Source organism: Mustelus asterias, chromosome 16, assembly GCF_964213995.1.
Source record: "Mustelus asterias chromosome 16, sMusAst1.hap1.1, whole genome shotgun sequence".
Taxonomy (NCBI): Eukaryota; Metazoa; Chordata; class Chondrichthyes; order Carcharhiniformes; family Triakidae; genus Mustelus; species Mustelus asterias.
The window spans coordinates 41,867,854-41,880,599 of record NC_135816.1 but is presented as its reverse complement, the minus strand read 5'-3'; the positions used below and the strand labels follow the sequence as shown (position 1 = coordinate 41,880,599).

The window sequence follows — 12,746 nt, the reverse complement described above, 5'->3', positions numbered from 1 at the left end:
CTAGACTCATCCACGACTGGAAATATTTGGGTGTAACTACCTTGGAGTGGCAATCAGCATTAGATTGCTACTCTGTGCTTTAATTGTAATTACCATTTGTGGATTTTCTTCCATGCTTGTCTCGCCCGATCTTCCAACTCAGGCCAGGTGAGATCCAGTCCTCTCGATCCAGAGCTGCAGTCCAACAAAGTTAGATTGAAGAAGGACAGGTCCCTTTTTTATGGCACTATCTGCCATAAACCAGGTAAGTTAAAGGTCCAATTGAAATTGACAAGCCAGGGAGAAGGTAAGTGAATAGGGTTTCATGGGAGGTGGGATTTGGTGGGGGGGCGGGGGGGGGGGGGGGGGGGGGGGGCGGTAGGGAATACCATGGGGAGTTACATAGAAACATGGAAAGTAACAAACTCGAAGCACGAGTAGGTCACTCAGCCCTGCGAGCCTGCTCCGTCATTCATTTTGATCGTGGCTCATCATTGAATTCAATATCTTGATCCCCCCATATCCCTTGATCCCTTTAGCCCCAAGAGCTACATCTAATTTTTTGAAATCAGACAACATTTTGGTCTCAACTACATTCTATAGTAGTGAATTCCACACATTCACACCCTCTGGGTGAAGACATTTCTCCTCACCTCAGTTCTAAAAGGTTTACCCCTTATCCTCAAACTATGACCCTAGTTCTGGACTCCCCCACCACTGGGAGCATTCTTTCAGAATCTACCCTGTCTAATCCTGTTAGAATGTTATAAATTTCTCTTCGAAACTCCAGTGAATATAATCCAACTGACTTAGTCCCTCCTCTTATGACAGATCTGCCATCCCAGGAATCAGCCTGGTAAATCTTCGCTGTACTCCCTCTATAGCAAGGACATCTTTCCTCAGATAAAGACACCAAAACTGCACACAATATTCCAGATGTGGTCTCACCAACGCCCTATACAGTTGCAGCAAAACATCCCTATCCCGATACTCAAATCTTCTTGCTATGAAGGCGATCATACCATTTGCCTTCTTTACTGCCTGCTGTACCTGCACACTTTCAGCGACTTATGCACGAGGCCTAGTTGAGTACCAGCCTCTCTCAATTTACACCCATTCAAATAATAATCTGTCTTCCTCTTAATTGCTAGCAAAGTGGATAACCTCGCATTCATTCATATTATACTGCATCTGCCATGCAGATGCCCAACACTCAGCCTGTCCAAATCACGCAGAAGCATCTCTGCATCCTCCTCACAGCTCACCCTCCCACCCAACTTTGTATCATCTGCAAATTTGGAGATAATACATTCAGTTCCCTCTTCCAAATCATTAATATATAATGTGAACTTTTGGGGTTCTAGCACCGATCCCTGCGGAACCCCACTAGTCACTGACTGCCAATCAGAAAAATAACCATTTATACCAACTCTTTGCTTCCTATCTGCTAACCAGCTTTCTAACCATCTCAAAATATTACCTGCAATCCCATGTGCTTTAACTTTACATAGTAGTCTGTTATGTGAGACCTTGTCAAAAGCCTACTGAAAGTCTAAATAAACAACATCCACTGGTTCTCCTTAGTCAACTCTACTAGTTACATCCACAAAAAATTCCAATGGATTTGTCAAACAAGATTTCCCTTTTGTAAATCCATGCTGACTTTGTCTGATTATACCACTGCCTTCCAAATGCCAAGTTATGAAATCCTTGATAATAGACTCTAGCAACTTCCCTTTTGAATAGCGGGCTTACCTTAGTTACCCTCCAATCTGTAGGAACTATTCCAGAATCCAAAGAATTTTGGAAAATAACCACCAAGGGATCTACTATTTCGAGGGCCACGTCCTTAAGTACTCTAGGATGAAGATTATCAGGTCCTGGAGATTTATCCACCTTCAATCCCATCAATTTCCTCAAAACTATTTTTCTACTAATGCTGATTTCCTTCAGCTCTTCACGAAAACATGTTAGTCTCAGCACTTCTGGTACATTATTCATGTCTTCCTTTGTGAAGACTGAAGCAAAGTGCAAACTTAATTCCTCAGCCACTTCTTTAGTGCCCGTTACAAATTCTCCCATTTCTGATTGTAAGGGACTTACATTTGTTTTTGTCAATCTTTTTCTCTTTACACATGTATCAAAACTTTTGCAGTCAGTTTTTATGTTCCCCGCTAGTTTACTTTCAAAATCTATTTCTCCCTTCTTAATCAATCCCTTGTTCCTCTTTTGCTGAATTTTAAATTGCTCCCAAACCTCAGACCTATTGCTTTTTTTTGCCAATTTGTATGCTTCTTCCTTGAATCTGATAGTATCTCTAATTTCCCTTGTAAGCCATGGGTTGGCCACAATTGCCTTACAACTCTTGGTTGTAGTTAGTTAGGATTTGGGACAGTCCCCTGTGGGGGCAGGGGGAGGTGGGTTTGGGTGTAAGGAAGGTCCTCTGCTAGGTCAGGGGTGTTGGGGGGAGCGGAGGAGGAGGTGGGGGGAGTCCCATGGCGGTGGTCAGTCTTGGTTTTTGCAATAGTTACCCAGAAGGTAACTTTTTCTGGGTAAATATGTGTAATATAGCCAGAATCATCCGAGGTTTGTGATTTAACTTGTATTTTCCGATGGCTCCCAGCCAATTCCTTAGAGGAGGTTTGTGCCTCTTACCTATGAAGTTTCCAGACCTACCCAATCTGACACTGTGAAGCTCGGAAGTTATGAAATTGTCCCAACATCCATCCTGTCAAGTCCCTCAGAATCTTACATGTTTCAATAAGATCACCTCCCATTCTGCTAAACTCCCAAGGGTAGCAGCCCAACTTGCCCAATCAATCAAGTTACCTTCTCTGAGTTGCATCTAATGCAATTATATATTTTATTAAGGAGCTCAAAACTGTACACACTACTTCAGATGCAGTCTCGCTAAGGTGCTATACAGCAGAAGCAACACTTCACTGCTTTTATACTCTATTCCCCTTGCAATTAACATTCCATTTGCCTTCCTAATCACTTGCTTTACTTGCATACTAACCTTTTGTGATTCATGTACCAAGGCACCCAGATCTCTATGTTGTTCAGAGTTCTGCAGTCTCTCCCCATTCAAATAATCTACTGTTTTTTTGCTCTTCGAGCTAAAGTGGACGAGTTCTCAGTTTCCCACATTATTCTGCATCTACCAATTCTTTCCCCACTCGCTTAACCTATCTATATCACTTTGTAAACTCTTGATATCCTCTTCATAGCTTATTTTCCTACGTATCTTTGTCATCAGAAAATTTAGCTACAATACATTCGGTCTCTTCATCCAATCATTGAAACTAATCGTAAATAGTTGAGGCCCCAACACTGATTCTTGTGGCACTCCACTAGTAACAGATTGCCAACCTGAAAATGACCCATTTATCCTTACTCTCTGTTTCCTGTTAGATAACTGATATTCTATCCATGCTAATATATTATTGAATCATACTGCCTAGCCAAAAATTGAGAGCATGGAACACTAAAAGAAAATCTGATCAGAAACATAAAAGTTGTCAGTGTTTTGGTTATGAGTCTCTTTGACTTCTTGCAGTCCTACAGTATCGTGAAGATATAAATTTAAGCAAAGGCATATAACTGGCCAGACAGGCCAGAGTGGAGGCAGAATAAAGCTTTTGTCAGAGTTGCAAGATAAATTTCCCAAGAGTAGCTCGATGAAGTCATTCAATTTGTGCATTGCAAGACTGAAAGTATAGTAAGGCAACAACCAAGGAAGCACCCTGAAAAGACAGTATTTGCCATTTTCCAATGCCCCCTGTGGCAGGAAGAGGGTCCACATGTGGGAAGAATGCCTCACCTGAATTGCACAATGCCATGGCAGTGGCAAGTTAGGCCATTCTAAAATGGTCTGTATTTCCAGGAAATCTGTGTTTAAAGACAGGAGGAGAAATGCTGAAGGCACCTCTATTCAAGAATTTCACGACTTTGACAACCAGGAAATCATCTTCCTAGGAGAAATAAAGGAAAAATAAAGCTCTAATATTAGAGTGCTAACATTGATGTAAGCAGGCAGCTGACTGAACTCAAGCTAGACACAGCAGCTGGTGTCTCAGTGTTATCTGTCATAGCTTCATGGCTGAATGAAATGATACTGCTACCATCCTCCATTCAACTCCAAGGATCACAGGAAGATATTGCAGACCTTTCACTTCTAATTGGGGCAGGCTAGAAGAAGCGGAAACATAATGCAGCAAGACAATATTCTAGACCTTCATTGCTTTTTAAGGAAAGAGTGCAAGAGAATGAAGCCACTGCAAAGGCAGATGATCTGTTGGAAAAAGAGGTTCTGGACTTTACTACAATTTCTGACTCTACTACCAATGATCTTGAAGCCTTTGTTGCCTCTTTCAAGGAGAATTACTCACTTGTTGAAGAAAGTAATAAACAGGTGAGAAGTTTCTGCCTGTCTACTCTATCTATGCCCCTCATAATGTTATACATCTCAGTCATGTCCTCCCTCAGTCTCCTCTGTTCGAAGGAAAACAACCCCAGGCTTCTCTGTGATTATCATGAGAAAATGTCTAACATTAAACTTCAATGGTACTAACTGTTCACACATCATGAATTCCAAAATTATATAGAGAGTGAGGTAAATTTATTACAAAACAGATATGTGACCCATGACGACATGCCAAAATTCTTACGTGGCTCACTCTGTGAAAATTATTATCCACCCCTGAGTTATATACAACTGAGTGGCATTTCAAAGAGCATTTAAGAGTCAACCACATGTGGGCCAAACCTGGTAAGGATGGCGGATCTCCTTCCCTAAAAGGCGTTAGTGAACTAGGTGGGCTTTTATGACAATTGACAATGGTTTCTTGGTCACCACTACTGAGACTAACGTTATAATTCCAGGTTTAATAATCGAATTTAAATTCCACCAGCTGCCATGGTGGGATTTGAACCTGTGTGTGCCCCCAGAGCATTAGCCTGGGCCTCTGGATTACTAGTCCAGTGACATTACCAAACCGCCTCCCTATTGCTTGAACTGAAGCTATTTGAACTGAACCTTTATAATAATTATTGTATAAATAAGTCCGCAAAGTATTTTCACTACTGCACATGCTGGTTCTCTGCAAAGCCATGGAGAGGGGCAGCAAATTGAAAATGCATACAAAGTGCATGTTCCATTTTAGCTGGTTCCTTCGTGCGATGGGATTTGTACAGTGATTAATTGAACCATTTAGTATCTGCCAGACATACTTAATATCACAGGACCAAAAGTCACACAATCAAATTGTGATGTCACTGAGTAGAAAATGATTGAAATATATTAGCTTAAGCGATGCCATCTGCTGTTTTTATACAGTCTCCATCATTATAAATGTTACTCTTCTGCCCCGCCTTTTATTTTCATAGCAGATACAAAAGCATTTGTCCTTCTTAAATACATTTACAGATGTGATTTAGTTTTAATTTGTAAATTTCTTTGCAGCATTACACTTATCAGTATCAAAATCAAGCAGTAAACGTATAATTAATTGCAGCACCGTTTTCCATCGCTGTGATCATGGGTTAGCAACTGAGCAGTGTCTGATCGGTCGAGTTTATCAAACCTTTTACCAGTATCCAGAGTCTGTAGACTGTTGAGGAAATGCCATCTTATATAAAATTTGGCAGATAGTGTAGCTGCAGATTTTGTTGGCTGAGCCACAGAGTGGCACTGGTGCTCCAGTTGGAGAGGTTGTAAGCCAGTTTAAGATAGAAAAAATGATGTTGATGTGAGAGACAAAGAGGTGAATAGCAGTCAAGAAAGATCAAAGCATTAAGTATGGTAGGAAAATTTGGAGATATATTTTGCTATATCCTGTTATCCCAGGGTTTGTCGAGCGCTGGCCTTGAGAACAAAGGTTACGGATTCACAATCTTTCAAAGAGTGCACTCAAGCTTTAATCCTTGCAAGATGGATAAAATGAGTACATGCTTTGGTGAAGAAGGAGCAACCTGTCTGCAGTACTTTTGTTGCAGTATCTATCTTTGAGCATTTTTGATGATTTTGAGGTTTGATTTGCGGTTTCTGGCTGAGTTTAGTATAGCTGTAAGTGCCGCATCCAAACATGACAATGTATTGTAGGAATTAATCAGAGAGTGACCAATACAAAACCACATGGATTATCTTGATTATATTAATAAAAGGCTCAAAGTGAATTGACACATCAGATTTTGGTCAAGATTTTTAGGCCACATGAGGAGCAGGCTTCGTAGATCTAGCTTGGGAGTAGGAACAAAGGTAGGCGGAGATGAAAATATTGAGGTCAGCCAACATGCCAGTTTCCCAGCACCACCTGTATCCAATCTGCAAAGATGTTGGTCCCATTGCTAAATTCATGAAGCACATTCATTAGACATCTAAAGTACTAGGTCCCTTACATAAGAACAAAGAACAGTACAGCACAGGAACACGCCCTTCGGCCCACCAAGCCTGTGCCGACAGATGACGTCTTTCTAAACTAAAGACCTTTTGCCTCTCAGCGGTCCATATCCCTCTATTCCCTGCCTATTCATGTATCTGTCAAGATGTCTCTTAAATGTTGCTATTGTATCTGCTTCTACCACCTCCTCTGTCAGCACATTCCAGGCACTCACCATCTTCTGTGTAAAAAAACTTGCCTCTCACATCTCCTTTAAACCCCCTTAAACCTATGTCCCCTAGTAATTGACATTTCTATCCTGGGGAAGAGACTCCGACTATCCATTCTATCCACCCCTGTCATAACTTTGTAAACTTCTATCAGGTCGCTCCTCCGCCTCCGACATTTAATCGAAAACAAACCAAGTTTGTCCAATCTCTCCTCATAGCTAATACCCTCCAAACCAGGCAACATCCTGATCAACCTTTTCTGTACCCTCTCCAAAGCCTCCACATCCTTTTGGTAGTGTGGTGACCAGAACTGTATGCAATATTCCAAATGTGGCCTAACTAAAGTTCCATACAGCTCAACATGACTTGCGAATTTTTATACTCTATGCCCTGACTGATGAAGGAAAGCATGCCATACACCTTCTTGACCATCTTATCCACTTGTGTTGCCACTTTCAGGGAACTGTGGATGTGTATGCTTTGATCCCTCTGTATGTTAATGCTTCAAAGGGTTCTGCCATTTACTGTACGCTTCCCTCCTGCATTAGACCTTCCAAAATGTATCACCTCGCATGTGTCTGGATTAAATTCCATCTGCCATTTCTACGCCCAAGTCTCCAGACTATCTATATCCTGCTGCATCCTCTGGCAATCTTCCTTACTATTCACAGCTCCCCTAATCTTTCTGTCGTTCACAAACTTCCTAATCAGACCACCTACATTCTACTGCAAATCATTTATAAATATTACAAACAACAGGGGTCCCAGCACTGATCTCTGCAAAACACCATCACAGATCTCCAGTCAGAAAAACAAAAATGTAACGATGACCGGCTGAGTTGAGGATAATACGGTTTATGTTTTGCTAACAAGATACATGGCGATTCAAAGCAGGCACAGATTGTTCCAGTTAATCCTAGTGTATTGACACTATCCAATTTCTTTTTGCATCAATGATTTTTAGGATTCCCCAACAGATCTGCCAATTCTCAAGTTTTTTTTCTCAAAAGATGGGTAAAAGTAACATTTTTATGTTCCATTTGGTGTTCTACCTGAGACCCAAACGAGACGTCATGGGTTTCTGGTATGGAATATCTGGAGTATTAACACATATTTTCTTGTTGCAATTAACCTAAAGGTTTTATGACTTTAATTAGTTTATGGTCTTTATTTTAGAAGATTCTGTTTCTAGAAGCCTGGTTAGCTTTTTTGTATTAGCCTTTTTGCCAGCATTCCATTTAAGAACTGAACTCCATTTCGTTTTGTCAGTTTTCAAGATGAAATTTAATCTTAGGTCATTTCGCCATATAACCTTGAAGGCACCCTTCAGTCAGTTAATGGGACACTGTTCCTACAGTATCGTACAAACAAGAGAAGTTCTGGTGTCTGAATCATAACAGTTATTGCTGCTGAGAAGTCATTTCCAGTGAAGTACTTTGTTCTGTGCCGAAGATGTGAAAAGCACTGGTTATTTTCTTGTGTTAGGCTGTTAAGCGAATCAATTAATCAGGTGCAAATGTGATATCCATTTGCATGCACAACACTTACAAATATTGGCCAAAATTTTCAGGCTGTTCACACCCCACTGCTGCTACAAGCGAGGACGGAGAATTTGGCATTCAGCCAAATCTCCGTTCACTGCAGCGGGACCAGAAAATCCCACCAACGTGAATGGCTGGAAAATTACGGCCATTGAGTTTTCCCATAGGTTATGTAAATTATGCATTAATGTGATCAGTATTTTTATTCTTGTGCAGTTGGTCAGGAGGCATTTTTTGCCAAGTGTATTTGCTACGCCCATAACATTTGGGCAGTTGCTTTTCTAAGGGAAATTCTTCCTTTATGCTATCTGGAAAGAAAAGAAGGAACAGAGGAGGGGTGTCAGGTAGATGTGGCTGCACTGGAGAAAGACCGTCGTCTCCACATTTACAGGAGTGACCTTGTGAACTGAATACAAAGATTTAAGGTCTGTAACATAAAAGTGCATTTATATAATGCATTCAATGTAGAAAGTATCACTAATATGCTTTTCATAAGAGGGAGAAAAAGTAAAATGAGGGGCGATGGAGTGATCACTAAGTCTTGGAGAGGCCTTCAAAAAATTGGTTGAAAAGATGGTTTTTGAGAAAGCTTTTGAAGGTAGAGAGAAAAATGGAGAAGGGGGCAGTTCACACAGGTAGATGATTCCAAAGGGTATTATCGAAGCAGTTGAAGGTTCTGCCACCAGTGGTGGAACAAAGGAACAAGGAGATGCAATAATGACCAAAGTTGGATGACTGAAGGATACAGCATGGAATGTAGAATTGGTTGAGGTTGCAGAACCAGATATGGACTGCTGTTGGAGAATGTTGGATGCAGGGATTTTAAGATGAGGATGATAAAAGGTCCAGACAACTTTTGCAAAAGATAAAAAAAGTTCATCTCCATATGAGGTGATTTCCTTTTAAGTTGTCACAACCCTTAAATGTACCAATCATCACTTGACAGAAGTGCTAGTTAGCTTTCAACCACCAGATTTAAGATGACCCTGTAAAATTATGCAGGGTCAGCATACTGACAGGTGCTTTAACAGGTGATCGACACCTGAACAGAAAAATCTATCCCACTGCTTTAATCCTTTTCCCTCTTCTCATAGAGTCATAGAATCCCTACAGTGCAAAAACAGGCCATTTGGCCCATCGAGTCTGCACCAACCACAATCCCACCCAGGCCCTATCCCTGTTAGCTCCCCTGACACTAAGAGGCAATTTACCATGACCAATCAACCTAACCCACATATCTTTGGACTATGGGAGGAAATCAGAGCACCCGGAGGAAACCCTTGCAGACACGAGGAGAACGTGCAAACTCCACACAGATAGTGACCCAAGCCAGGAATCGAATCTGGGTCCCTGGCGCTGTGAGGCAGCAGTGCTAACCACTATACTACCCGATCTATTGCCGCCCAATCTATATTTCGATCTATTGACAATGTTTTCTTCCCGATTAAATTGAACTGTTCTAAAACATTTCATATTTTAATTAGAGAGTAAACACTATTAGTTTTTCATTGTGTCTTTCTCAATTAGCGAAATTTGTTTTAAAATCAATTGATTCAGAAGAGGGAGATAGTTGATTAAATAATTTCTGTCACTATCCACCACAAATAATTCATTATTTCATTAATGTGAAATCCAGTTGCATTGTCCCAAACTGAATTGTCAAGGAACTAATTGTACAGAAAATAGTGAGTGGGGGAGGTAAAAAGCCCTCCCCCTTGTGGGAGGGCAGTCACAGATGGGAACAAGGACCCTTCCCACCTTTCAGCCTAAAGGTCTGAAAGAGCAGGCTTTCCCCTGCCCATCATATTCCGGCAGCAGAGGTGGAATGAGGCCATTAACTGTCCATTTATTGGACCAGATAATTTATTTTTAAGTGTCGCAACAGACACAAGGGTGGGTGGGCTGGCCTTACCCACCCATGGTATAATGGAGGACAGTTCAATGGGTGCACAGCAAGGTCGTGGGGTGCCACCCATTCTATTTTACTTGTCTCCCTACCACCTGCAAGTATGCTAGTGGGAGCCTGACAAATCCCCCTTTATATGAATGCAAGTTGTTATTACTAGCAAAGGACAGATTCTCAAAGCATCTGAACTGTTTCTATTTATAACTATAATGCATCCATTCGTCAAAACATTTCTATTCTAGTTGTGTAGCCAGTTATGTTTTGAAAAAGAACCCTCCAGTGTGGAGTTGTACAAAATAAAATCTCTATCTTTTGATTCTAGTGATGCCAACTTTAAGGAAGTCCTCTCTGATTCTGATTCTGAAATGGACAGTACGGAACACCTAGACCATGGGAGCACTGACACTTTAGCTAATGGCTGCAAAACAGATATAGATCCAGCAAAAAGACTTGCCAAGCGACTGTACAATCTTGAAGGGTTTAAAAGATGTGATGTGGCACGGCACCTTGGAAAGAAGTAAGTTTGTGCATATTATTGGGAATTCATTTTCATCATTGGCTTACTAACTGCTTCTACCAAGTATCAGAATCGACATTTGAATAAAGACAAATACCATTAAAGTTCATTTGTAAGTGGACTGTTCATTTGTGCTATAACCATTAACTATTTGCATTAAAGCCAAACTGCCTTGTTTATTTTGGGCAGGAACAGCTGTAATAAGAGTCAGAACATTTCTAAATTATTCAGAACAGTTTGGAAGAAGAGTCATTTCACAATTGTTTTTCTCTCTACACAGATGCTGCCAGTCCTGCTGAGTATTTCCAGCACTTCCTGGTCTAAACCACTCAGGCAGAAAAGTAGATTAAAGTTGTTAGCTTTTCCTTTGTCACAGTATCAATGATTCTCTGAAATTGACTGCACAAATGTTTAACTGATTGTCATTGACAGAGAACTCAATGCCTTTTCTTCGCCTCTCTGCAATAAGAGTGAGAGAGAGTTTCATTAGGATGAATCACTCAGCAAAAAGGGAATGGAAACAGAGAAATTTTACACTTACATTACATGGTACTGGCCATCGCATTAGGCAGGCAAATCACATTCACACAAATGCACTCACTGTTAGCAATGGGGATTGTAGTATATAAATTCTGCCCTCATATTTCAGGGATACTGGCCATCGCATTAGGCAGGCAAATCACATTCACACAAATGCACTCACTGTTAGCAATGGGGATTGTAGTATATAAATTCTGCCCTCATATTTCAGGGATGTAGTACATCAGACTCGTTATATATAGTAGATAATTCATGTATAATTAAATGGCAGAAAATGTATTAATTACCCATACCACACTCGAGTCAAACTGTCCAAATTACAGATATGATTCAATAACTTCAAAGCTCTGGAAGCGATAAGAAGTCTGAGAAAGATTTGTGTATCATTGATAGAGCAAAGCTACAACTTGAAAATAGCATGGTGGGCTTAACAGGGAGAAATCACAACAGCTGCAGCTAGAAAAATAAACCAATTGTTCGTGCAATGAAGCATGTCTGGGTGAAGAACAGTGGGGAAGTGTAGCAGGTGGATCTGAAGCATTTTAAGGTGTGAGAACAATGCTAAACCAAGACAGATGTGGCTGTAAAAGAATGTTGTCCTCTCAACGTAAAGCAAATCTGTAAATCAACTGAGTTGATTTAAATACAATTTTAAGGTCAAGACAGATAAAATAGCATTTTCCTAATGCTAGAATGCAGCTAGAATAGATTGGAAAAGCAAAATGTTTTGGTATTTGAGCAATCCAGCAATATTTTGAAATGTGCAGTTACCCACCAAGAAACAGTGATATGAGCACTGTTATGAATAATTTGGTTTCCTGCCTCTTGATTCCCTTGGTAGACCCATTAACATACAGCTAAAAGTATGGTACATGGACGCCATGAGATCTTGTTTAAAGGATAATTGAAATGTTAAAACAAAGATTTGGATTGAATGAGGATGCAGTGTTGTTGTATAGCCCCAGTAAGCTTTCAAAGGCTTATTGCATAACTGTGTCACACAAAGACTTACTGCCAGAGGGCAGGTGCAGCCATTGGCAGCAGTCTTCACTGAAAGATGATTCCGTGATGCCAGCGGGGACAGCCACAAACCAAGAGCATGTCTCAGGCTTTTTTTTACACATTAGTGGATAGAAAGTGATTAGCTGCACACTCCACAGTTTCTCAACATGCACTCCTTGCAAATTCTGGATCATGCAAGCCAGCCTGAAAACGTGCCGCTGATCTTAACTGGAGGCAGGATGAAGAAGAACTTGTTATTAACTAACCTTATGAGTGCTGACGCATTATAAATTCAGGGATCAAACCCGTTAGAATATTTTCATTTTGTTCTAAGTGTCCAAAATGCTTTGATTGCCAGCTGAGAAATAGCACCTCGGTAGAGACTTAAAAGCTGGTAATATTTTAGTAAGGGGCCAGGCAGCATCATTACCATTACTGTATGGGGTGAGGGATGGGATATTCTGTTTTTTCAGCGTGGCAATAGTCTAGCCTTGCATCTGCACCAGGCCATTCCTGCTTCTCTTGCTGTCCATGGCAGTCTGCATTGAAGCATTATCCTTGACACTTTAGGCAAGATATATTGCACAACGTACCCAAATTAAACCAAGTGGTTTCAGAACCACTCACAAAGGTTAGGCTGCCTTGCCAATA

The 12,746-nt window shown here is 40.8% G+C and overlaps 1 protein-coding gene across 1 annotated transcript in view; it reads left to right on the top strand.

The window, feature by feature from the left end:
* The window catches only part of LOC144505342 (PH and SEC7 domain-containing protein 2-like), a 118,847-nt gene that overhangs the window by 22,548 nt on the left and 83,553 nt on the right, over positions 1-12,746 (top strand). Inside the window, exon 3 of the mRNA XM_078231463.1 lies at positions 10,359-10,553. Within this exon, the coding sequence (XP_078087589.1) occupies positions 10,359-10,553 (195 nt within the window). The remainder of the gene's footprint in view (positions 1-10,358; positions 10,554-12,746) is intronic.